A 27,022-nucleotide genomic window follows, 5' to 3' on the forward strand; every position below is an offset into this window, starting at 1 on the left:
TTGTATAAGAGTCTCACTTTTAATGTCACAAAGACACAACAGGAATGTACAAAAGCAGCAACCGTTCGGTTTGGTTATTTTTTCACCTTTTTTGTCACACGAAGCAGCAACTTTTCACTTTCCACACACAAAGTTGTGCTGTGTTTTTGCACGGTTTGACAGGTCTTTAGTTGCAGTATACTGACTTTGTATTAGTTTATTATTCTTCTTCACAGTTCACAGTCAACACTGACCCACACAGCAAGCATCACTTTCAGACTGACGGAACAGTATGTGGCTGATATACAGCATCTCTCAGATACTCGTCTAAATAAACGCATGTTTTTCTTCTTTAGTATTTGGAACGTGATACAAAAATGTCGCTGTACAATTATTGTTTACTCTATTATACACTCACAAGTATACACAGATTTATTGACAAGAAAATGAGACCTCTGTTGACCCAGCGTGCAGATTTTCCAGGAATGTATACAGTATGCATGCCATTTGGGAGTATATTTATATATAATTTTCACTTCCTATAAAAAAAGAAAATTCACATGAAATCAACATTTTAATATTTGGGTTTTATCTACACGAGTTAAACATCCACAAATGGTTTAACGATCACAAATTCATCAAGAAACCATCAATAAACAGTTTTAACTGTATATTCTGTGTAGTGCACGCACACGATTGGTTATAATAGAGGAAAACAGCTACCAATAGGATGTCTCGTCAGTGAGGTGATCGGTTCATGTGCTTTTTAGAAATGTGGGGGCACCATCCGGAGGGCGCCCTGGTCTCTATAAACAAATGGTCATTCTGGTTGGTTCTATGGCAACAAAACAAATTTATTTAATGCAGAAAAATAAAGATTTACAGAGTAAATGTGTTCCATGTGGATGGGTCCTATTCAAGTAGAAAAATACAAAAAAAGCTTGAGTATATAAAACATAGATGAAAATTTCTTTTATACATGTTCTGTTAAAAAAAAAACTATGATCCTTTACTAAAATACATACAACATATCTGTGGAGAGATTCCCTTTCTATGTGACCTGTGTCCGTCTGTTACCCTATATTTAGGGTCCACACATTTATTAGACTCTCATTTAACGCTTTAGCTCAGATTACCTGCTGTTTTTTTATTTTCCTTCAGGAACAGATCTGCTGCAGGAACACTTCTTATCTCTGAGATTCGTTTCATACACTTCACTCTGAAACATTTAAGTTTCTCTCTGTCCTCCTGACACCAAGAAAACTATTGGAGTTTAAGCTTCCATAAAAGACAAAAGCTGACATTTTGTACTAGCATCTGTGTCATTCCACCTCTATCTGTGTTCCAGGCAAAGAAAGGAAAGGTTCAGAACTTATTGGAGCTTAGTTTTCCTGAAAAGCTTCTGGGAGGCTTCAAACTCGCTTCTGCTTCTTTTCCCACCTGAGGCCACATCAGAGCCATCTCAGAAGTATTAACCAACATAGTTTTTAAAATCAGTGACTACCTTCTCTACAGTTAGCAGCTTAAAGTCCTTTTTCCTTCCATGTTGTGAATTCCTGAACAATGGGAGTTTTAGAAAGCAGCATTGAAATATCTGGTTGGCCTTTCTGTCATTTAAGTGGGTTGAAAAGGTGGATCTGTGCATTTCATCTGGAATATTTAGTGATTTTATATGGCTAACTTTTGTCTTTACATAAATGGAAATTGTGCATAAAGTAAAAAAAACAGAAATGAATTTCTGTTTAGGCTTTTCTCTAAGTTCTGACTAAATCTGGTGATGTCGTCCTTCCTCAACAAACGTCTTGTTGCCTCAAACGTTTGTAGACTTTTGTTTGTATTGTTTTTCTTTTCTTTTTGAGCATGGTAGGCTGACCAGTCCACCTACCATACCCAAAATGCATCACTCTGCGTGGGTTATAAAACCATGTCCAATCCTAAAGATCTTTTTGACGGTGTAAGCTTTCCATCCCAAAAATCCTGCTGCTGAACCCATCTGGGCTCATGGGTGGGAGTCTACCTGTACAGGTGCTGCAGGTTTTTGGATTGGCCAGGCCCATGGAGGGTCATAGAGAGGAGCGGCTGCAACTTAAGGGGAGGTGCAGGTGTGTCTTACAGTTCGCTTGAGGCTCGTGCCTCAAGAGACGTCAATTAAATGAACAGTACTATTGTCGTGTGTGTGGTAAATGTATCGTGAAGTATTTGTAAAGATTATGTAAGTTGAACGCATCTATAACCGTGATGCTGTCACATGGTGTCCTTACACGACACTTTAGTGGATAGTGACGTGGGAGTACTGGCACCTTTCTGACCGCATGCAAGCAGCGCACACTTTTCACGTTTTCTTAGGGGCTCCAGGATTTGGGAAGGTTGAAAAAAGGAAAAATCTGGACATCATGCCTGCATCTCACAGACTGACATGTTAAGTTTTCACTAAGATCTGTCATGTGAACGAACATTTCTGCTCTCCGGGCTAAGCGGGCGGTCTACGGTGTGTGGACCCCCTATGTGCCCCCCAAAGGTTTGCCGGTTTTTCGCCCGTGTCCACAGGTGAGGGCATCAGATGTCACGTGAAGGGACAGGAAAGCAATTCGTAAGAGCTTCATACATCCTTTCTTAAAAGGGAGTGAGGGGCTCAGGGGGGCTCAGGGGAGCCAGTCTGAGAATTTGACATGGGGGGGAGAACAAGATCTGATAAATCATGATGGATTTTGAAACTATTGGGAAACATTGAGTTGAAGGAGCAATAATCACGTTTAGCTCCACTTCTGCAATGCTGCTGAGTAGACGGGTTAATTCATTCAGCATGAAGAAGATATAAAGAACACATAGAAGTTCCATTTAATGCCTGATTATAAGGGTGAGTTTATGAACTAATGAAAGCAAAGGTAAAAGCCTAAACACATTGATTCCCATGGCAACAGCTACATTAAAGTCAGCTGGGTTTTTGTTGTGATCCACTTTTGCCTCCTATAAGAGTCACAGAGAGACACACGTGTTCATCAGGGAAATAATGTCTGAAGGTTCGTATGGAACACACGGTTCAGTGGCATGTGGATCCCAGCGGAGATCCGCTCCTGCACAGCAGCATGGATCAGCATTGGCTTCCTGCTCTGTTTTATGTGCAGATGTCTCTGCTTGCAGTTAGTAAACAAATATGGAGGTCAGGGATCCTAAAATCTGGGATTGCACATTACAATACAATGCCCCATGATGCCGAATAAAACAGCAACAAATCTGTGAACTCCACAGATTCTGCAGACTTGATCCTTCATTAACAGCCCACCACGACACTGTTTAGAGTCGTGCAAGGCTTCAGAGTCGAATGAAAAACTGTCAAACCTTTGAGGTCTGCATTTGGAATCCATAACTGTACTGATCCGTGCGCTCACTCCTCGGGAACTTAGTCCAGATGAGACCAGAGAGACCTGAGAGGCAGACAGAGAATGACAAAAGGCAAAGCAAGAGGAAAAGAAACGGGAAGCCCGCAGACCGAAAGGATGTCCGAAAAAGCAGTGAGGAGAAAGTTTGGAAAAATCAGGATTGGATGGATTACGATGCGATTTGGAAGCTGCAACAAAAGTTTAATGCTGCCCAAAAAAGAGAGAGGGGAGATTGAACAGCAAAAGAAAATATTTCAAAGGAAAAAAATGAAGCAGTGAGAGGGAGGGGAAAGGGGAAAAAAAGATAAACAAAGTTTGGTAACAGACAAATGTAATTCTGAGTTATGCTCCATCTCTGCTTTGAGTCACTGAGGCTCCACAGAACAGCACCGCCCCTGCTGAGTGAAATAAAAGGATGGGCTGCTGCAGGATGCTGAGTTTTGATGCATGGCTGTGCTCCTGATTGGGTGAAAGACGGTTTCTGAACTGCAGACAGGCAGAAGTAATGCATCGCTGCACTGCTGTCACAGACAGAAGACGCTCCGCTTCCTCATCTGTGTGATGCCACAACCACAGCAGAAGAGGAAGAGGAGCAAGAGGAGAGGAAGGGATAGAAAAAGGACAAGGCATTGTATCAGTGTTTGAAGAGAAAAGGAAAAGAAATAAAAAAAGCTATCGATAAATAAATGAATTGCATCCATGCAAAGGCTTGATGTTTCAATTGAGAAGGGTTTTACAGGGCAAATGACCAAAACATCTGTGTAACCCTTGTGCTATCCTATGGGGTCCAGTTGACCCCCCCTTCCATTGACGTGTTCTCCCTACCATGATAAAGGTGGAAAGATTTCATGTAATCCATGGACACCAGTGAAGATCACAAATCATTGAAGAAAAAGGTTCAGAGCACTGTCTAGTGGGTCTAGATGACCCAACTCCCAATGTTAAAGTGCCTAGGATAGGACAAGGGTTATAAGCACCTAAAGAAGCATAAAAACAGTAGTAACTGCTATTGCTTTTCAGCCTCAACAATGCCAAACTGTCTCTGTGGGATCATTACATCTGCATTATTATGCATTATATTGTGCATTATACTATGCATATATCTGCATTATACCTGCATATTATTATCTGCAGGACAGAATGCTTTAAGAACTCGTTTGTCCCTTCAGCTATCAGGCTGTTTAATGAACCTGCCTGATACGAACTGATATCTTATTTTGTGAACTGTCTTTCTACGGTTGCTTATTGTGTGTGGTTGTTGCTACCGGACACCTGAATTTCTCCTACGGGAGATTAAAAAAGTTTCTATCTATCTATCTATCTATAGACCCACTCCAATGAAAATGATCTTTTTGGTGTTTTTCAAATGTTCTTGTGGCATGTTTCTCACAATGGAGGTCAAATATAAAGAAAATTAAGATTTCTGAGTATTTCTTTATTTAAACAGTGATGGATCTTGAGCAGATAAAAATGTGGCGTTTAAAAAAGGCTCTCAGTCGAACATCCACCTGCAGACCAGCAGATCCATGGATGGATGGATAGATCTGATACTGGTGCTGTTTTTGTTGCACCTTTAATGTTAGGTTGAGGGTGTGAGGGGCTGTAAACCAGCAGGAGAGCGTCTAAATGGAGAGATGATGGGAAATGAGAGCAGGTTTACCCCCTGGCAACTGTCCCCCCCACAGCTCACATTGAAATTTCTTATTAACTCCTGAAGAAAATCTGTCCTAAAAAGCAACACAGATTTAAAAAAAAAATTTGGCTGAAAAAATGCACAATTATAATTAAAAGACCACCGGGAACACTTTGAGAATAGATAAAAAATATAGGACAGCCTGTGGTCCTGAAAGACCAGATCCTTTAGCTCTGGGACTTTGGATCTTTGACCAAAGTTGGACCTTTGCAAAAAAAAAAATTAAATGGACCACTGTTGCTGAATTATATATATATTATAAAAAGGTTAATGGATAATACTTGTACGGCGCTTTTCTGCCTTCCTCAAAGGCCCAAAGTGCTTCACAGTCACAGTCCCATTCACCCACTCATGGCGGCTCCACTGCCACACACTGGCGCCAACCTTCCACCAGAGGCAAGGTGGGGCTCAGTGAGCTCACACAGTAATGAACTTTCATCTGAGAACCAGATTTCTTAAAGTCTTGGTTCGCTTTAGCCTCAGATGTTTTGACATCTTAAAAAATACAGTTTCTAGTCTTCCTCACTAGTGAAACGTAAGACAGAGACTTCGCCTTAAAGACTTGAGACCTCAGATTTGAAACTTTAGTGGATTCCTCCTCATCATCAGAGAGGTAGCTGTCTTCATCCTGTCGTTCTCCTGGCCATCCTTACAGAAGGGATGTGAGAGCATCTCTCATTTCAAATGTACTAATCAGACCGCGACTTTCAGGGTGTTGAAGTAAAAAGTGAGACAGTCACTGCCACCAGCATCCAGGCGACAGGAAGGACTTCTTGTGAATGCCTTTTACCAGGCGGGCAGGGCTGGGTATCACCAAATTTCCAGAATCGACTCCATTCGATTCACCAGAACCTGGATCAATTCAATTCATGATTTTTTTAGATTCTTTCAGTCCACTCAATTTGTTTTAATTTCATTCAATTTTGAATTTATACGGTTTTCACATTTAAACATCTTTTCATAGAACTACATTAATATTCTATAACTGTTTTGAATATATTCAAATTACAATACAGTTCACATACTGTAAATATTATTAGTGAAAGAATAAACCAGTGAAATTAATAACACCATACAGCGTTACGCGATTTCTCAAATGGAGAAGCTCCAACAAAAATGTACAGATCAAATGTTCTGCTTCTCCTGGAGGTGTTGCAGTCTGGCCACTAGGTGGAGCTCTCACTACAGCATCACACTTTATTCCAGAAGATTGGAGCAAAAACGATGCTTTACACCACAAAAAAAATGTTTCCTTAAAAGAGTTTGGAAGATTCCTGCCTATGGGTCTATAAACCTTTTTGTTTAGGTTGAACGAGCGTTAGCATTGGCCTTCCAATGGGAAATTCCACAGATCGATCTCTACTTTTATGGATAGATTAGTGATCTATTAAGCTTGGATCAAATCAGATCAATTAATTGATTTTATCAACCCAGCCCAATACGCTCTTTTTGTTGTTGTTGTTTACAGCACTATAGAAGATGAAACAACATTACACAACAGAAACACAAAAACAACACAGCAGTGAAATCAATCATTTCCAAAGAGGGAGAATATTTCACCAAATGCAAAAGTGTTATTGCTTAAATAAATATGTGATGCTTTAAGACCCGATCTTTTAGCTCTGGGACTTTGGATCATTGACTAAAGTTAGACCTTTGCAAAAAAAAAAAAAAATAATAATAATTAAATGGACTATTCCAACACTTTGCCAGAAACCAAGTTCATAACATTTCTTTTCTTCTCATTTGTACCTAAACATTGATCACATTTTCATAGTGGGTGTGATCTGATCAAAGAACAGAGTTATAATAGATCCTACCAGAGTACTGGTTACAAATGAACTATTAACAAAAAGTAACTGACAGCTTATCTAAAAAAAATACAAATCTTATTTCCAGAGCTGTTGTGCACAACAACTATGGCTGCATTTGCAGCATGAGGAACATACTTCAGGCCATCAAGAAGCCAGAGCAGCTATCTGTCACTGTTGTAGACAGTGATGGCAGAAGGGAACACCCGGCCACACCTCTGTTGTTACTGCTATCAGGAAAAAGGCATGATTGTGATGCATCCTTTTGTTTTGGTCTGTTTCTGACAGGCTCAAAAATAAAACCAGAAAATGAGACTAAGAGAATCCTAGAGGTTTTTATAATGCGAAGGAAAGGTAAATGCAGAGCAAAGAGACTGTTGTCAGAAAAAAAGAAGGAGATCCTTGAATGAAGGTCAGGAAAGGTTTGTGTTTCTGAAAGCTTTAAAGTTTGGTCACTTGTCACAGGAGTCACTGTGTTTCCATGACGATGCCAAATGAAGTCAGCACAAACTGCTCCCTACAACACTCTGCGAACAAGGGAGTCTCCCCAAACTTTTAGCTACTGTTTACACAGATCCTAAACGCGGTAATACCTTGAAAATGAAAAAAACCTGTGATTGACGGTAGAACAAGCTCTGCCAAAAGATTGCATTTACAGATGAGATTTGTGACTCAAGGCTGAGAACGTATGAAAATCATTCTTCAGTCTGTCTATTAGTAAGACTTCTGGAGTGTTGGTTGCTCTGCCAGATTGCAGAGCAAGTCAGTGAGTGCATCTATGCAGATGACAGGTGCATTTATGCAGATGACAGGTGCATTTATGCAGATGACAGGTGCATTTCTTCAGACAGCAGGTGCATCTACGCAGATGACAGGTGCATTTATGCAGATGACAGGTGCATTTATGCAGATGACAAGTGTATCTACTCAAATGACAGGTGCATTTATGCAGATGACAGGTGCATTTATGCAGATGACAGGTGCATTTATGCAGATGACAGGTGCATTTATGCAGATGACAGGTGCATTTGCCCAGACAGCATGTGATGACAGGTGAATTGTCAAAGGCATTTGTACAGATATCAGGTGTATTCATCCAGATGGCAGGTGCGTTTATGTAAAAATGGGTTTATTTAGATGCCAGGTGCATTTGTGGAGAACGAAAGTGCATTTGTGTAGTGTAGTGCAGTTAGTGCAATTATACAGATGACGTGTATGTTATGCAGAAATCTTGTTCCTCTCTGGAGATTAGAATCAAATGTGCAGATAGAAAGTGTATCAATCCAGATAGCAGGTGTATTTATAAAGATAACAGGTGCATTTATGCAGATGACAGGTGCATTTATGCATATGACAGGTGCATTTATACAGATGACAGGTGCATTTATGCACACAGCAGGTGTTTTCTTGCAGAAATCTTGTGTATTTATGCAGATTTCAGGTGCAGTTATGCTGGAGCAAATAGTCAAATTTGAATCTGATTGTTGAAATAAAATATCAACATTTGCAAATCTATGCAGGTGTATCAAAAGCCTAAATAGTGTTCTAAAACCCTTCCATAGTCTGGACAAACCTGAAGAAATCATAAAAAGTTTGACCTTTTTGCAAAAAATATAAAGAATCTTTTTTTTAACTTGATTCAGCCGCTGAGCCTCAATTTCCTGTAACAATAGAACAAAGTTGATCAGTTTACCTGCAAGTATTTGAGATTTGAAAATTTTGTTTTAGGTTTGGTACTTCTTAAAGGAGGACAGACTAAAACCTAGTTCTAAAATAAAACATAAGATTTTGTTTACTTGAGGAAAATACTGAAATAAAGCACAAGTTTTAGGTTTCAGTTGTAGAACGTGTTGCTTTCTATTTTACTCTGTGTGTTCTCAGTTGTTGTTTGTGAACAAAAACATACTTTTTGCTACTTCTCATCATCTGCTGAGATCAGTGATGACATTCTAGCTGTGTAAAGGCAGAAACAATCTCTCTGCATGCTTGATAACTTGTCAGAAAGCCATTTTGTCTTCAGCAGGTGTTTGGGTCCTGCCTGCTGACCTTTGGGTGGAATGAGTACGACAGAGAGGACGAGCCAAGATAAAAAGGAGATCAGGGGGAATCCTCATCAGTCTGACAGATGAGATCCTACCGTGGCTTTGATGACAACCCCGCTGCACGGCTGAGGCAAAACGTGTCTCTAACTGGCTCCAACAGTTGTAATAAAGCTAGTTTAGTGAGCCACCAGCACCACAGAGACCTTTTTCTGCAAGTCAGAACATCAACAGACTTCTACGACAAAGACTTGATCTCTGAGCAAGCCAGGTGAGATCCAGTAACTTAAATGTTAAAACACATCGAGATCAGGTAGAAATGCCTTTTTTTCTCTTTATTACATCTGAAATAGTTTGTTTTTCGTCTCCAGCATTCTGCAGGGAAGGTGGGAATTCCTTTGGAGAGGCTTCAGAGGTGGAGGGTTCAGAAGTGGAATACCTGCTGCTGGCCCTGGACTTTAGGGAAGTCCTCTTTCTGCTTGCGGGTCTTGGGTCTTTCCAGGCTGCCTTGCTGGAGGTGTTTGAGTCGAGCAGCCACAGTCGGGCCTTTCATCGGTCCAGGAGAACTGGTGCTGTTCTGTGAACCAAAGTTTGAAGAAAATGCAGTTTTAGACACGTGTTGGACAAGAAGCTCAGCCTTTTTTCATCTCCAAGATGTTCTGCCAGGTTGGGATCAGGATTCTGAGCAGCCCGGCAAAGTTCCTTCCCTCCAAACTCTCAGACCCATGACTTCATTACCCTTCTTTGTGCTCTGGTCTATGGATGTTTGCAAACTGCTCCCTAAAGAAGCAGGAAATTGTTTGATATCCCAGTCACTGTGAGGAACATGTTTCTGCACATCAGTGTTTTCACCACTGCATCCACAGCTGTGCATCTCTTCTGCAGATGTTTGACTACCATGCAGGTGCTCAGCCCGAAAACACCAATGTTAGGTTTTCTACATGTTCTTGAATGAGTCTGTACACCACTTTAAAGTTGAAGTGATTGATTCTGAAGAACGTTGGTGACCTCAGCAAACACTGGCTCATGGGTAAAGTGATGTTGCCCCCTGCGAGAACTGGACCGACTGAGTGGCGTCATCCAGAGAAAATGCCTTACTCTAACGAAACAAAATCATTTCAGCAGCCATTTTTCCATGATATGGATGCAGCCCTTTGGAGCCAGACAACAGTAGTAAGTAGTGATTGGTTCGATCCAGTCTGAGTCATGGTTTCTATGGCAACTACTGTTGCCAATCAGGAGTGAGCTTGTTGGAAGTTCACACCCCATCCACTGAAATCTGGACCAAGATTGTACGGATGGATAGTTTCAACATTTGTTGCCATTTTTGTTGCACCGCTAATGTTAGCTTGAGTTGGTGAAGAGCTATAAGCTTGTGGGAGAGCATGTAAACAGATGGATGATGGGAAATGGGGACAGGGTTACTCTGCCCCACAATCCCGCCCATAACTCATTTAAATTTCTAATTAAGTCTTGCCGCTCTGCTGAAAATATGTCAGAGAAAACAAGAACAATTTTTAGACTTTGGCTAAGAATGGCATCATTATAAATAAAAGGCGACTGGAACATTTTTGGAAATAAATTAAAAGATGATCGGAATGGAACTTTATGAAATTATAATAACAATACAAAACATGATCCGAATAAAAACAAAATAATACTCTATATTCAGATGATCTATCCATTAAAACCACGTTTTCAACTATTCTCCGCATGGATCCATGAAGCAGACGTTTCCTCTTACATATTTCAGTTTTGCTGGAGGATGTTTGCACTCTATGAAGCCTAAGAAACTGTTATTTTGGTTCAAAAACCAGACTTTTTATTCAGAAAACAGTACAAAGAGTTTCTGCATGCATAGTTCATTCATGCAACTCCTGCTGCTCTTCCTCCACTGAAGCCGGGTATCGAGTAATTAGGCAACCAGGGAGAGGAGACGTCAAACACTGCTGAGGTTCTCTTCTTTCAGATTTTAACAGCTTATTTACAGAGGCGCTATTTTTGGCAGAAAACATTTAAAAAAAGGTTCAGAAGGATTACTGAAAACAGTTATAGAATAATTAATGTGAGTAGCATCAATGGCAAAAAAAATTATTTGTATTTGTAAATTCTGTAAAGTTTTTCTGCATGAGTGCTGGAGGAGCTGTGAAAGGGGAAAATAAGCTCTCCTGCCACGATTAGAGAGGAGGACTTTCTGCCAACATTAATCCCTGCAGATGCAGTTTAACAGCAGCTCTGCTCTTCACAAACCAGACCTGAATTTTAAATACCTGCAGGAGGGAAAATGGATTCCAACTGCTTGGAGCTCTGAGCCTGAAAAACCCCGCCCTTTATTTTGACAGCTCCCTTCCTGAAGTGGTTGATTGATAATCCCGACAAAAGCAGGCGCTCTGTGCTCAGCTAAATTCGTCACCACGCCTGTCACGAGGAGCTCCAGCTGATCACAGCCCGGAGAGCAAGTGCAGCGTCTGCCTGGAGCCATGCTGACTCAAAGCACATCTCAACGACGGTTACGAGGCAGCGTGTTTCACAACTGAAGCAGGGGTTAACCGAGGCTCCCCACATGTCTGACAAGCACAGTTAGAGGTCTAACGAGGAAGGAGAGTGAGCGCAAGAAAGGAGCCCTCTCAGGGTTAAACAGGATGTTTAGTTCAGGCACTGCAACAACACAAAGCAAGAAGATCTTAGAAAAAAGGCATTTTAGGGTTTCAGGTTGTGTCAGATAGAATTATTTCCCTGCATCCTTCCTCAAAAGAATTGAAAACAACAAATTTGAAGCCAAATCTTTACTTGGTGCTGCCTAAAATGTTGCTGTCAAAGGTTTCTCCCAGACAGGGAGATGGAGGCTGTAACGTCCCAAACGAACCAAAGGCGGATGGAAAGCCATTGGTTCAGTTTGTGTGAGCCATCTCTCTGTGACCTGAATGTTGGGTCTGGATTCATCAGCATGTGAACAAAGAAATCCTCATGTATGCGTGTTAGAAAACAAAGCAGAAGGATTTCCATAAAGCTTTGTTCTTTGTTTTTGCCAGCTGGAAGCACACAACGCGTTAAGAGATTTGTTCCCTAATTTTTACACTTCCAGGTACAGAAGGAGATTTAGCAGGTTTTAAAATGTGAAAAATGGAGGATCATTTAGTGCTGTATAGGTCTAAAGAAGCCTTTGCTCACTTCCTCAAGATTATTATCAAATTCTTATCTAGTGTCCAGCTTAACTCTGGAGAATTCACAGGGTTTAAATTTGGCTGTTTTTTTGTTTTTTTTTTTGTGCTAATTTTTTTTTAATGTTTTTATTTTTGTCTTTTATTTTTTATTTGTCGGCTGCTGTTAATTACTGCTCCCCAAATGAACAAACAGAGACCACATTTGTCTAATTAACTATAAAAGCCCTAAAGAAAATGGTTGTTGGAGCAAGATTTGAGTATTTGAACAATTTTTCCACTTTCTTTACTAAAAATACATTGAAGTAAATCATCTTCTCGAGATTTGGTTGTGAGCTGCAGCACACCGGAAAACTTTCGTTGACTTTAATTCATCTTAGATGATGACAAAAGGGTTAAGGGTGCTAAAGGGTTAACTCCTATTTTAATACATTTCCCTCTGATATTGCTCATGGAAGCCAAACCTACAGTCTGTTTACTTACTTTGAAGCGTTTCCTTTGTCTCAGCTTTTGTTTACGTTGCAATAAATGATGAGAAGTTGCAGCAAAGAAGCAACAGTAAAGAGAGCAAAGCCAAAAGGAGCAGAAGTCCACAGCAGCGGCAGTGACGGCAAAAGCTGCAGATTTTTCAGTTACCTTTCTGCCAAAGGACCCGAGGAGGCGGGGCGGGGAGGCCTTGGGTCGGGAGCGGAAGGCTTTTCTACAAACCTTTACAGGCACTCTCTGAAATATCTTTGTTGTTTGAGGGAGAGTGCTGGTGAGGTGAGTCAGACACAGAAATGTGCAGCAGCATCGCTCGGCCAGTGTCCCACCTCCAGCTCTGCAATGATCCTCTCCTCGTCGTCCTCGTCTTGATTGGCAGACGCCGCGATCACAGGCGGCGTGGAGGACGGCCGCGGGGCGTCGGACGGGGTCCTCCTCAGCTTCACCAGAGTCTTGGGCGGCTCACTCTCATCTTCGTTCTACATGAGATGGAGAGCGGAACGTCAGCAGCTCACAGGAGCAAAACCAAATGTTTGTGTCAGTTTAGGGATTGAAAATAAAGAATGGAGTCAACGGAACCATATTTGCTCATAAAAAGGACACAAAGAGAGAACAGCCGCCTCCACCTTCTTGGTGGTGACGATGACCTCCCCTGTGCGGTTGGTGGTGAGGCCGTGTGCCGACGGGAAGCTCCGGCGAGGAGGAGGCGGGGGAGGAGACTTGGAGGGCTTCTCCGTTCTGTACTTGGCTGCGCTGAGATCCACTATGAAAACAGCAGAGTTGGCGAGCAGTGATGCTAAATATTCTCTGCAGCGATGAGGGATGCAGGCGCCTCACCTGACCCTCGGTGGGAACCGCCCCCCTCCATACTGTTCAGCTTCTGGGCAGCCAGATGAACTTTTCCAGGCTGTGGGTCGCCGCTGGGCGCGCTGGTGGGGGTGGCGGTGGTGGCGGTGGTGGCGGCGGTGGTGGCTGTCGTCCCAGTGGTGCCAGCCGCAGAGGACGTGGCTGTGGTGGACGTTATGGGGAGGGTAATATGGGGCTTGGGGGGCACTGCTGGCTTGTTTATGTGCTTGGCTGCGAACTCGAGGTCCGGGATGGCCTTCATCAGCTCGGCCTGGGTCTCCTCCAGCAGGCGGTTGATGTCCTGGGCGCTGAATTGGGTCAAACTGGCTCGCTTCTCTTCCCAGTCCCGCTCCGCCGCCTGACACAAATACAGATACAGGCAAATATTATGCAAAACACCAGCAGACACAACTGGGACGGAGTTTGTTTGCTGATCATGGAAGGACAAATGGAATAATGAACCATCTGCTGTTGTGTAAACAGAGTTTCAATAACAGATTTAAGAGCTCTGAGATGGGTTTTTTCAAATATGAATGGATATTTGCCATCTGGCCTGTCCCGATGGAGCAAAACAATGAAAAGTGTTCCTCTGCAAAGAAACTCTTCCCGAGCAGCAGATTACCAGTCGGACTTCAGCAGAAACAGACTTGTCAGCAGAACGCCGGGCTGGCAGCTCATCCAGAATTCGATTTCTAAAGGTCATGGAGGACTGAACGTCCTGCTCCGGGCCTGAAACATCTGCATCAACAGCCGAGAAAGGCTTCCAGTTAGCTAGGCCGGCGCTGGTGCTGAGGTCAGTGAGACTGAGCGGAGGACTGTTGAGGACGTCCAGGTCTGAGCTGTGACTCAGGTCTTCTCCTTTCTTTTGGGCTTGGCTGGAAAAGTCTTCAGGACTCTTCCAAACCCCGTCAGTGACCTGCCTGCAGAGACAAACACAGCAGTAATCAGAGGATGCAGCTTTGCTGCTGCTGGCGCTGGTTTTTAAACGTCAGGCAAACTTTACAGAGCCAAAGCTCCGGGTTTTAGAGACAATGGTACATTTGGTGAAGCATCAAGGTTTTATGTACGCCAACAATCCCAGAAAGAGTTGTTCTGTGTGTTACATGCTGATTTTTCCTTGTTTATGGCCTCTGAAATAATTTCAAATTCTATCGCGTCCTGCATGGAGGCTCCGCCCTCTTCATCAAAGTTTTGTCCGTTTTTTCATGCTGGTCCTTTTTTTGTCCGTCCGCATTCTAGTCTGATCCTCCTTTTAAAAGTAAACATTCGTATGTATAACTTTCTATGCTGATGTGTGAGTCTAAAGTTTGAGCTCTCCATTCATTTCAAGGTAACTCCTCCAGGTGTAAAAATCAAGTAAAGGTTCTGTGTCCCGGCCTCAGATGAGGCCTCACGAGAAAGGCTTTGACCGGACGGCACTCGTCCGACGTGGAGCTTAACTTGAATGACCCCTCTACCTTCGACCGCAGCCGTGGCCACAGTCACCGTGAGCATTAGCACCACAGCAGCAGACAAACTCTTTGCTTTGTTTTTGTCAGGCGTGCGACTGACCGGCCTGGCGGGATTGGATCCGCGCAGGGAACGGCCTCAGCTCAGGCATAGAAGAAATTCACTGGCATTTCCCCTTTTCATATGAACGCTTTGGGGATTTATGCATGCCTCAGCCACAATAAATGTTGTTTTAGATTCTAGTGAGCTTTCTAATCCACCAAAAATGAGCATTCTTTATTTGTTGTATTTGATCTTCAGGTCCGGAGCATAAGCAGCAGACAGCATGTCACACAGACGCCAACCATCAGATGGGAGGAGCTATAAAAACGGCTTCATGGTCAGTTAATCTCATTAATTGTGACCTAGTGTGTGGATTAGGCTTAAATCTGACTTCTACCCTTGAGGGGGTCACGCTAATTTCACCGCAGCTGAGGATCGACCCCCCATGTCAGGACTGTCCCTTCCTCATGTTTTCTGACAGTCCTTGGTTGATTTGAATCCTCGCTGTGTTTTCATTTCCGTCACCCACTGCAGGTTCAGTCGCATGTTTCTCAAACACCCTCTCATGGTGTTTACTGTGTGGGCACAAAAGTATTGGAAAATGTTCTCCAAACATCCTTTGATCGTACAAATGCCACATTATGGTAGGTTCTGTGATGCTGAGCTGACCTGCTCCTGCAGGGTCACACCATGATACTGTCACCTCCGTGTTTTATTGTTGACGTGAGGTTCTTTGTTTTGGAATGCTGTCTTTGGTGTTCACCACACATGTTCTTTTCTGTGCTGTCAAAATGATTCACTTTTGAAAAACCTGAGACTGGCCATGAAGATGGGAACATCTCCACGGTAACCCTCTGCAGTGCACTACCAGCAGCTTCAGGTGCTGTAATGATAATTTTTTTTTTGTTTGTTCTCTGTCTGCTCTCTGGATCTGCTTGCTGAGATGACCAGACCAGGGCATGTTGGCAGTTGTTTGGAAGGGCCTTCACCTGCAGACCAATGAGATGGCTGACTTTAACATCCTTAAGGAACGTTTGAAATCCCTTCCCAGACTTCTAACTGCTGCAATCTTTTTTCTGACACCCTCTTTTGTTCTATTCACGGTGTTTGTTCTCACTTCAACAGTCAGCAGCCTCATGAATCAAGTGTCTGAGGTTTACAGAGACTCATTCAGAGTGAAGCAACAATCGATTTAGCATGTGTTCTTGCTGTGATGCACCTGCATGTGGTTTCCCCTTTGTGAAGTAGGATTAGACAGGAAGGTGTCCTCACTTTTTCCTCAGTCAGAACTAACGGTACATTTACATATGTAGGACGATACGATGGAGTAAGGAAAAACTCTGAATGGCTCAAATTAAACATGTAAACATCCCATAATATTACAAAAATGTGTATCTATCATGCAAGCTTTTATAGATGTCCTATCGTTTTTCACATGGCCTTCCAATCTTGATGTATCATCTTGTGGAGTGTGGATTTGGGTTTGTTGCGGTTGGAAGTCAGGCAACACTTTTTTTGGTAAATGTTGAATCATTTTAAACATCTTCTACCAACGGCGTTAACCACAGGAATGATCTAAGCCTTTGTGTCCTCTCAATGTCTTTCCTGTTCATCCTTACGCCATCGTACCACAAATTTGATTGTTTGCAATTTAACCAAAGCAGAAAGGAGTTTTGCAGAGGTTTACCTCAAAGAAAAAGAAGCTTGTAAATGAGAACGTGAACTCTGTGATATCATGTGTGACGCCTGGTTTTCTGCTGGTTATAATCTTGTTTCCTATCAAAGTCAGAAATATTAGAGTACAGTACCTTCGCAGTGAGCTGAGCGTGTCGGTCATGGTGTTGCAGCGCTTCAGCAGAGCCTCCAGCCGGTGAGGCTCCTCTTTCAGAAACTTAACAGCCTCCACCTCCACCCTCAGCACCACCCGCATCTTACTCTGCAGGCTGGGGAACTGGTCTGCAGAAAAATAGATGAAATAGAAGAAAGACAATGACGAAAGGGAAAGAAGGGTTGTGTGTGAAGGAGTGAAAGACTATTGAAGACCAAAGCCTCTGGTAAAACTTCTGCTTCACGCCTTTTGTTAAATTCTATTGGATATTTTCCAGGTAGAAACAGAACACATAATGAGGAGGAACCATGATTGCATGAAAATTTATTGGTCATTATTTCGATATTGAATTGTTTTGAGGCCTGAATCATCTAGTCTCATTTCAAATGTCATTCGAGGAGAGCCCCAGGTGTTTATCCAATGGCTTCCAACTTTTTCAACAAATATTTAACCTAAACATTTAGCATTTGATCCAGCAGTTGTGTCACTGGAAAGGTTTTGCAAATCCCTGTCAAATGTTGGGAAACCACTTCATCCTTTACAGTTATGTGCCCAAATTCTTGGAATTCTATTACTATAAAAAATGAGATTCACAAAGGTTGAATGTTAATCATCCCCACAAGACTTCCTGTTTTTGAGCAGCAGGACGAAGACCAAACGTTCATGACGAGCAACCACAGTTCAAGAGGATTTGTAAATATTTGTCCAACATTCTGCAAAAATGTCTTCGATGAGCATAAATGTGGCCATGTTTCCATGACCAGTCACTTCTGCATAATTAATGACTGACAGTGGTTTTGTGTTTGATACTGTAAACATGCATCATGAATGAAAAAAAATAAGAAAGCAACGCACACCTAAGATCTTTTGCTGTAACTTCTGATCATTTCTTACACACAGAGTAGGGTCATTACCTCATTGGTAATGTGCAGCTGAGTGCCGTCAGTCTAGAGGTGGACACACCCTAAAATATTTTCATAGCTTCTTGTTGCTTTGAGACATCTTTTTGTTTAAGGGAGTTCTTGTTTGTGATCAGCTGTCTTTGTTCTTACAATGATGGAAACATCATGATGTGACAGTTGGCTTCAATCCGGGCTTAAGAAACAAGCAGATTTGCACTGAGCATGTGTTTAGGAGAGGTTTGAGAGACAAAAATAATCATAATTAGTGTTTAGTGCTGCAAGACTGCAAAGATAACAGAGATAAAAGATGGAGGCTGGTCCAGCATCTGCTGGAAATTTGGAAGCAGCTGTTGTGCTTTGCCTCAGAGGGACGCATTAGTAAAGTTAGTTTTAGAGACAGACTTTGGGGAGGTACATGAGCAGCTCATCACTGTCGGTCGTACTTTTAAGCTCCGTGAGTGTCTCCCCCAGCATCCTCAGCTCTTTGCTTTTCTGCTCCACGTCCTGTTCCGTCACCAGCCCGTGGTTGATGGACGAATTCCTCTGCAGCTCTTCCACAGACTTCTCCAGATCACTGTGGAGGACACACACACACTTTCCATGATGTCCTCCTCAGAACAAACTCTAGGACTCTTCAAAGAGCAGCAGATGTGCTCGGCTAAGAAAGCTGGCAAAGAAAAGCCGCTAATTAGTAGGAACGGTCCCTGCTGACTCTCACTAGAAAGGAATTGTGTGGTTTTAAAAAAAAAGATGTCTACAGAAGTAACAGACAAAGAGGAAATATGTTATTGCAACTAAATAATTTGAGACTAATTTACAGAAAAAGATAAAACCTTCTGGAGAGGAGAACTGCAGACGCCTCACCACTGTTTGAAAACAAAACTGTGGAAACTCAAGGCCGTGTCACAGCTGCTGTGTAGATTTAACGCATACTGCACGGATGAAAACTACGGTAGTCATACGTGAATCTATGTGGAAAAAGTGAGAAACGTTGTGGTCTTTTTACATCAGTGGTTCATGCGTGAAAAGTCTGTTAGACATACGTGGAACGGTCAAGGAAAGACACAACTTTGTTTATGCGTCTCACAAAAATCACACACAATTGCATGAGATTTACGTAATAATTGACTATAAACTACGTAAAATAAGCATAAGATTGCGTAATTCTCAACCGACTGAAAAATTTGAACCGAATTCACGCAAAGACCCGTCGGCTGAAAGCCTAGATAGACGTCTGCACACATTGACGAACGCAATAAACACTCATGAATGACGCAGATCACGCAGGGATCAAGAAAGACCGACATGTCATACGTGGAAAATGCACAACATGTACGTAGCGGCTGTGTGACACGGCCTTAAGTTCACTAACTCTTCCAAACAGCATCTCCTGTCTAACAAAGGGAATTTAAGACACCCCACTGTTGTGAGTGAGCTGATCTGTATCGGAATTGTGTGAAGGTTTTTGTAGCCAATTTGTAATATTGAAGTGTGTGTGAACAGGCCCAGCCCTTTTGATAAACATGTGAACTCATGAACACAAGCAATTTTTTTTGTAACTTTACCCCTTTCCTTATGTTTTTTTAAACATTCTTCAACTTATTTACCCCCTTTTTACCATTGTTGTACCCCTCATCTTTAACATCTCTCTTTTCTGTCTGAATAAAATGCACACAAATATAATATAATAAATACACAAAAGGGGTTTATGCAAATATACCCCTCGCGTGTCTTACAGTAAAATCTGTCCAACACAAGAGGCCTTCAGTTCTGATCTGTTTGCTGAGCTGCTGGACAGGACAAGTAAAAAAAACAAAACAAAACAGATCACTTATTGTTGAACAGTGCAACATTATGATTCATTTGGTTTAAAACAAGACTTTAATTTACAGTTGTTTTATAGTAAAACTAAATCTTTTCATCATCAAAATACGGCACTGAACTCACTGCAGCTGCTGGATGAGCAGCTCCTCCTGATTGAGGTACTTGAGTCTCTCCTCCTCCACCAGGAGGCGCTGTCTCTGGAGGGGGTCCTCCTGGGTACGCATAGCGTCCAGCATCATGAGGCTCAACTCCGACTCGGTCTGTCTGAGCAGGGAGAGAACCGCATCCTGGTTCTCCAGCTGCATCAACCAAAGGATCGGTAAGAGAGAAAACACAGTTTTAGGGTGGCGTAGTCCTGATGTTTGGAATTATGTGTTGTTTGCATTTCAGAAAGCTTTCATACAATGAAAAATCGTTTTAAAGAAAAAGTGTCAAAGGTCAGTTTAAAAAAAAGTTCTTTATTATTTTTCTATTTCTTTACTTACTGAATGAACATTTAGAAATTCCACAACATAAGATCGCAAAAATGTGAAAAGCTAAATGTTACATTTAAGAAACAACTTAGCATTTTTGCACAAACGTCACAGAAACATTTAAAAAATGTTTGACAATCTGACATTTTTTTTGAAAAAAGTCCATATTTTTAAAGACGTTTTCTGAACACTAAAAGGACTAACTCAAGAGCTCCACTTCTGAATATTTTAGTAACTCTTTTGCAGCTCTTCAGTAACAGAAAACTGATGCAGGGACTTCAGTGGCGTAAAGAGGACACTAAGGATGTATTCAGACTGGACCTGAACATTGCATTTGGTCTGTTTTCAGATTGTCATCTACCAGAAATTTCTGATTCAAACCAAAGCTTGTTTACAAAACCACATGACTAAAGATCTCTTCCGTCATTGGCCAGGAATTAGGAGGGTGAGATGAAGCAACGGGAGAGAGAACAATCAAAGTCCTTCGCTTTGCAATCCTTTTCGGGACAAACTTTCTATTTCACTGACAAATTCTGTTTGTCTGTATCAACGTTGTGTACAACACTTTTTACTTTGGTCCGGTGGAGTCGTGCTGCAGGGCGGTTACTGAGGAGACGACGGCGAAGAATGTACGCTAATAAATGTTTATGACATACAGATTGTCAGGAAAACAGTGGGAACCATTGTGTGTCACCTTAGAAGTTGTTTTAATGATCCTGCATTCATCCAATCACATTTTAATGATTGATGTGTCTCATCATCACAGTTAATCCATTAACTTCCCTTAAAACCTGGCCCTTTTTGGTCCAGTTTTTCTGCTCCGAGGATGGAGCCTATTCAGACTGAGGAAACTCAGAACAAATCGGAGCTCAGTCCGATTGGAAACAAACCGAGACGACCTCCAAAGATGGGCCAGAGAACGGTTCCTGGTGCTGGACCGGGCTGCACTGAAAAATTTGTTCTGGATTATCGGGGAAACGGACTCTGGTTCACTTTAAGGGAACCAAATATGTCCAGTCTAAATGCAGTCTTAAATAAAGGTGGAGCTTTTACCACAGCATCCCACCTTTTGTCGTGACTGGAAGTAAATGAAGTTTGAAATTTTAGCCGCCTTTAGTTAAACTGGCGTTGCAATAGGTGGCTGAGATTGGCACCAGCACCCGCATCAACACAAATGGATGCATGGATAGATGGACAAATGGATGTATGGATGCTTGGTTAAGCTGGACCAAAAGAGTTCAGCTAAAAGCTGCAGGTTGATCCTGGTGGTTCTAGATTGGCGCCAGAGTTGGGCACTGGAGCGGCCATCAGTGACTGTAAAGCGCTTTGGGCCTTAAAGGAAGGCAGTAAAACACAATGTAAGTATAAGCCATTACCATTTAGCTCTCTAAAAATTACCATCTAAAGAGGAAATACTGTGGCACCTCTGTATTTGATCAAACACTTTTGGTGTTTGCTCAGGATATGCACAAATCGCATAGACACACACCTGCATGTTGCGTAGCTGCGACAGCTGCTTGCGCAGCGCGTTGGTGTTCTGCTGCAGGCCCTGTAGGTGGAGCTGCATTTGCAGCCGGGAAACGGGGACAGGCTGGTTGGGCCCCAGAGAGGGAGGCGGCATCAGGGCCAGGGGGGCAGATGGTGTCAAAACTGCCCAGCAAACAACACTTGAGTTAACGCATAATTTAGTTTCCGCGGTAACTGTCAGAAGTGATAGACATTGTCCCAAAATGCACTTTGAAGATGAAAGAATGGAAATGCAACATTTTGTAGGTTTACTTTTGTGCTCATGTCAAGTTTCTCTGTCTGTTGTTAGATACACATAACATAATTTCACATAATTGCAGAATTTGGCAACGGGACAAGTTCCATCAGTGCTGAAGGTCAGGAGAGGAGATTACAGCAGACTGAATGATAAACAGAATGGAAAGGCTTCAGGGACAACACTGAATGTATAATGAAAAGCAATACTTCCAAGTATCTCATTATAGCGCAGTCCCCAGACATCAGGAATGTATGAGTGCTTCCAAATCAGATAATCCTTTGAAATGACGATGAGAGGGAGCCATGACTTATCATGCAGAACAAGACAAGGCATCGGAACTCGCAGACAACCAATCAATAACAGAGTGGGCGTTCAGAGTTGCATTTGTAAGGCTGCTTTCATTCATCACAAGGAAAAAAAGTCCAAACTCCTCCCTAGAACCACATCTCAACACGGTAGTAATTCAAACACCTCCATGCCGACGCCTTTCTTCTGCTGAGAAAATGACCCCAGTGTGCATCCCAGAAACTCTAACAAGCAGAGCTGCAGGCGGCGCGGCGGCTGGCTTCTGGCCACATTTAAGCCTAATTGATGACAGCTTTGGAGGAGTGTTTGACCAGCTCAGAGACTCTGCGGTCGTCAAACCTGCCTCTGAAACTTCGGTAGTCAAGAAGAGGAGGACACTTTAACTACATGCGCCGACGGTGCACAGCGCCAGCCTATCGGATGGTTCCTCTCTGGCACTTCAGATGCTGCAGCACACAGAATGTGGGTTCACTCTTATAGATCCTTATTAAACACACCTGGAATCATGACTACAGATGGATGGAACTGGTCATCGGCTTTTTTCTTGTCCATGCCTTTGCAAAACCTTGACTGTGTTTTTGCCCAAAATATGATAATCTCACCAGCACTAGCTGTTTGCAGTTAGGACTGACCACCGGTTGGCATGTGGGGTGAAGTATAAACTTTTATGATTTAACACATAGGCCTATCTGTCGTTTTCTAGGGGATGAACAAGCATTCACATTTTGAAATGCATCTGCCGCTGGCCTGTCAACACTCTGGTCTGACCCTTTGAGCTTTCCAAGACACGTTAACGTTGGAAGTGGGGTCATCTGGAACGTGCAAGACAACACGCTAACCTTTTCTTTCCAATGATTTTTGATTTTCACCAGGCCATGTCCATGGCAGACATGAAATCCTGCTCACCCACAAGATAGCACAACGGCTAGCGCTTTAAAGTTAGAGTTCTGATGCAAAGGTTGTGTTCTCCTTTGTCCACTAAATGCCTCACTGAGGTGGCAGGGAACTCTACAGGTCACTTCACAGCTTTAGTGGCCACATTATGTAGCCTAACAGACCCACTAAAAGTCTTCAAACAAAGCAAAAAATATCCTACAAATAAATGGGACTGGAAGACATTATTGGGGGAAAAAACATCTATATAAATCAGTAAGATGAAATATCTGCCTGCAATGTTAGTTCTGATAAAGACCCTGGAATGGCAGATTCTGCCTGTGAGCATTCCTGACAGCAGCTGTTCCAACGGAGACCTGTAACTGAACCCTTTCCTTCATGGAATCTGGTTTTAGCCTGAAGCTTTTGCTGCCCTCTGCCAGGGTCAGCTGGGCTGGTCAGATGAGATTTCTTCCAAACACGATTGGGTTATATCTCACTCTGACCTTTGCCAAGTAAAGTCAGGTACCTGTATACCTGTGTAATCCTTCACTACATGCTGCACAATGACTCAGCACCAAAGAGCAGTACATCTGTAAAGGTTCTACTTCTTTCACCACTGAAATCTTTTGACTCTTCTTTTTGTTCTTTTGCTGTTTGTCCACTTTACTTTCAATTAGATAATTCTACTTTAAATATGTTACATAATGATAATTTAATGCATCTTACAATTCAGATCAGATCCAGTTTCATAAATGTTGAGTCACTGCAAGATTATTCTGATTTGTCAAGATTCGAAACTTTGACGGAAAGAAATGTTATCTTAACTGTTTCAAAAAAGCTTCAAAAGAGAATAACTGTCCGACATATAGATCATACAATGCATACAAGATCAAGTTAAAAACAATTATATACAACAACATACAACAAGCATGATATTAAATAAATGCACACAAAAAAATTTCATCAAGAGATTTCACACATTAAGTAGGAACATAATGTGTTTCTAGAGTGATGCATTACGGATTTAAATTGGAATATTTAAATGCAACTCAATACCTTTTTGTTGTCTAAGAAGGAAAACCACAACAATAAAGGAGCCTTGCATCCTTTCAAAACCTCAAAGTACGGATGCAAACGGGGCTCCACATGAAGAAGGAAGACCAGGATGGAGTGAGGGTGGAGCACACGGGGGCACAGGAACCAGACACTCCAACAACACACACAGTAGCTACCTTTCTGTTTTTTAGTTCGTCCAGCTAAAACAAGGAGCATGAGCAGCAGTTACCCATCAAAGCCAGCACATACAGAATAAAGCAGCTGCAGCGTCATCCGCTGCATTCACAAATGAGACTGCACACTCTAAGAGCACTGCAGGTGAAAGTGAAACAGCAGCCGGTCTGAGAGAGGAGCCTGTCAACAAGCAGCAGCAGCAGCAGCGGCGGCAGCAGCAGCAGCAGCAGCAGCAGCAGCGAGCAGCACAGGCGGCATTAACGTCTGCTATTGGAGCCACTTACCCTCAGTTCCTGAGCAGTCGCTCGCGGACTCACCCTTCTCCCTGCAGGAACAAAAATATATCAGCGTCAATATTAAAACATTATTGAATGTGGCGTTCTTGTTAGTTTTAAATGTATTTGAAAAACTGCCTTTCTCAGCATCAACAGAAAGGTCATCTGTGCTTCCATCCTGCGTTTGATTCATGTTTCTGCAGCTCTCAGGTGTGTCTGTTTTTGAAAATGTTTACTAGAATAGACGTGAGCAGGTCGAGAAGTAAACTTTGCATTTTGTTGCCCCTCAAATAAGCGCCTCTTTTTGCATGAAGCCCCCATTTTCCTGGTTCTATTATTCAAATGGCTCCTATACATACGGAATGGTAATTACTTTAGGAGAATATTCTAAAAAACACTTTAAATAAATGATTCAACTTTAATACTAAACTGAGCGTCTGCTCTAATCTGGATGAATCTGAACATTGATGGATCTCAGCTCACTTGTGTCTCCTGTTATTGCACTGAAAAATGTTACAACACTTCTCTTCAGTCACAAAGTCACACATGGTGTTTCTGATCAGTCTGTGAGACAGGCAGACCTGACAAGAACCCGTCATCGGGGCCTCACCGCGGCCGTCCAACCATACAGCGACAGAACCGGATGAGCTTGAGTGTCGAGCAGCAAATGAGTGCTTCAGCAAAATCAACATATATGCACGATCACGTTAATGTTGACAGTTAGAAATCTTTGTAATCAGTCAATTTTCTTACACTGACTGGCTTTAAATGTCAACAGAATGAGTTTGATACCCAGCTTCAGTCAGATTTACAACTTTATGCTTTATATAATGTTGGCATTAAAAATAAAATGCACATAAACATACAAAACATCTTGTTTGTTTTTCAATTTTTTTTTTCTTCATTTATTTTATTTACTTTTTTATTAGGTTGCACCCAACAAAAATGGCTCACAGTAAAATCATTGTGTCTGAATTGTAGCTCAATGTAATATTTTTGTTCAGCTACCTTTGCTCTGTCGTTATTCCTGTTTTTTCCACGAGAGGCATCCGCCGTTAATTTGAAGCAGTTTTCCGTTCCAGGCCTGATCAAGGCCCTTTGGACCTAAAAACAACCGTTTCTGTAATCATTCTGCCGATACTGGCTGTAAGTCCTGCATTTGGATCCTCCTCTGCTTGACATTTGTGAGATTAAAGCTCCAGAGGGAAATCCAGCAGTGATATTAATTTTATTTAAAAGTCCAGAGAAAATAGGAATTCCTTTTTTCCTGAGCCCTCATGAAGAACATGTGTTCTCTGTGCGCAGCTCACTGCAGAATAGATCGATGATCCAGCTATTTTTTAAATTGCCTTTCAGAAAAAGTAGAGCCACAGTTTTACTTCTGCTATATGCTAGATCATTTTCTAATATTGTTCCCCATCACTTAAAAATGCAGAAATGACAAATAAGAAACATTTTTTGTTTGTCTGTGTGAGTTTTCTTCAACAAATGTAACTCATTTTAATATTTGAAGATTGTAATTGATTAAGACAACATTATTATAATTTTCATTAAATCACATTTACTTTTTATACACTTTGGAATACTATTATAATAGATTAGATATCAGTACATGTTTTATGGCAATAGACTTTTAAATTAATCAAGGAAACAGCAATTTCTACTTCTTTAATTTTGTCCTCATAACAATTTTTACATTTTTAATGTAAAAAATACACACCAAGTCTCATAATGTCAACTTTTCTGCTGTTTCTGATCAATTCTATTCATCCTTAAGGTTTTCTTGGATGCTATTAAACACCAATGCTTAGATCAATATTAAATAGTCAAATTAGCTCATGAAATCTGAATTTTATTCAGATTTGAGTCCCAAACAACGAACAAATTTGATATAAAGTTAGAAAAGGTATGTGATGTCTAAATGGGGTTGAAAGATCACTAATCTTAACTGCTTCAAAATGATCAACTTAAAGTTTGTCTCACTACTGTTCAACAGGTTTTTAGCTAAAGTGACCAAAAGAATATGAAAGGTTTGAAGAATTTCCAAATAGTTGTATAAGCACAGGTCAGCTAAATTAAAGTGACTAAATCAAAATTTCAACCAGAAATATTTTGACAACAGAGTAGAATTTTCTGGAAAGTTAGATCTGAAATGATCATTAGAAAACTTAACATGTGTTTGTCGTTGGGCTTGTACGTTGTGTGTTTGTGTGTCTGTGTGTGCACATTGGTCTCACGGGCTTTCAGGTTCAGGCGCTCTGCTCAGAACTCTCTGCAGCAGCCCGGTCAGACTGGCGATCTGCTTCTCCATGGCCTCCATACGTTCCCTAGGTTTACAGCAGAAATGCAGGAATAACAGTCGTTTCATTTATGAAAGGATAAACTCCTTTAAAGATAATGCACCTTTCATTAAAGTCAAACTTTATGTTTGTATGTATGTATTTAACTTATTTATACTTAGAAAACCATCAAAGAGTAACATGATTTTATATCATTTGGATTCAAAAAGGTCAATACATCTGGAAGAGATGTTGTTGACCTTTCGGCATTTCCTAACAGGGGTCGCCATCACCTGTCACTGATCTGCACAGGTGGGTTTGTCCTTCCTGACACAACCTTGTATTTTATCCGGGCTGGGGACGGGCGCAGGCTACACAGTG

At 41.8% G+C, this 27,022-nt stretch overlaps 1 protein-coding gene and 1 long non-coding RNA gene across 11 annotated transcripts in view; one reads left to right on the forward strand and one right to left on the reverse strand.

The window, feature by feature from the left end:
* The window catches only part of LOC101165922 (SRC kinase signaling inhibitor 1), a 122,042-nt gene continuing 95,020 nt past the window's right edge, over positions 1-27,022 (reverse strand). For 6 of the 10 annotated variants that reach the window (XM_023949231.1, XM_023949230.1, XM_023949237.1 and 3 more), the window contains 12 exons: positions 26,600-26,689; positions 24,372-24,412; positions 24,090-24,113; positions 21,400-21,560; positions 19,561-19,736; positions 18,057-18,187; positions 16,692-16,839; positions 14,015-14,312; positions 13,384-13,750; positions 13,173-13,309; positions 12,876-13,025; positions 12,105-12,795 (listed from right to left, as the gene is read on the reverse strand). In XM_023949231.1, the coding sequence (XP_023804999.1) occupies positions 12,430-12,795; positions 12,876-13,025; positions 13,173-13,309; positions 13,384-13,750; positions 14,015-14,312; positions 16,692-16,839; positions 18,057-18,187; positions 19,561-19,736; positions 21,400-21,560; positions 24,090-24,113; positions 24,372-24,412; positions 26,600-26,689 (2,089 nt within the window). In that variant the 3' untranslated portion in view covers positions 12,105-12,429. Of the gene's footprint in view, positions 3,567-7,830; positions 9,480-12,104; positions 12,796-12,875; positions 13,026-13,172; positions 13,310-13,383; positions 13,751-14,014; positions 14,313-16,691; positions 16,840-18,056; positions 18,188-19,560; positions 19,737-21,399; positions 21,561-24,089; positions 24,114-24,371; positions 24,413-26,599; positions 26,690-27,022 lie in introns of those variants that run through there. The other 4 variants (XM_023949234.1, XM_023949233.1, XM_023949235.1 and 1 more) reach the window with 4 other exon arrangements.
* Positions 7,388-9,162, forward strand: LOC105356609. Its single transcript, XR_910719.3, has 3 exons — positions 7,388-7,654; positions 7,739-7,822; positions 7,886-9,162. It is a non-coding gene; the product is annotated as an uncharacterized LOC105356609 (long non-coding RNA).

The sequence above is a fragment of the Oryzias latipes genome, chromosome 19 (assembly GCF_002234675.1).
Source record: "Oryzias latipes chromosome 19, ASM223467v1".
NCBI classification, from domain to species: Eukaryota; Metazoa; Chordata; class Actinopteri; order Beloniformes; family Adrianichthyidae; genus Oryzias; species Oryzias latipes.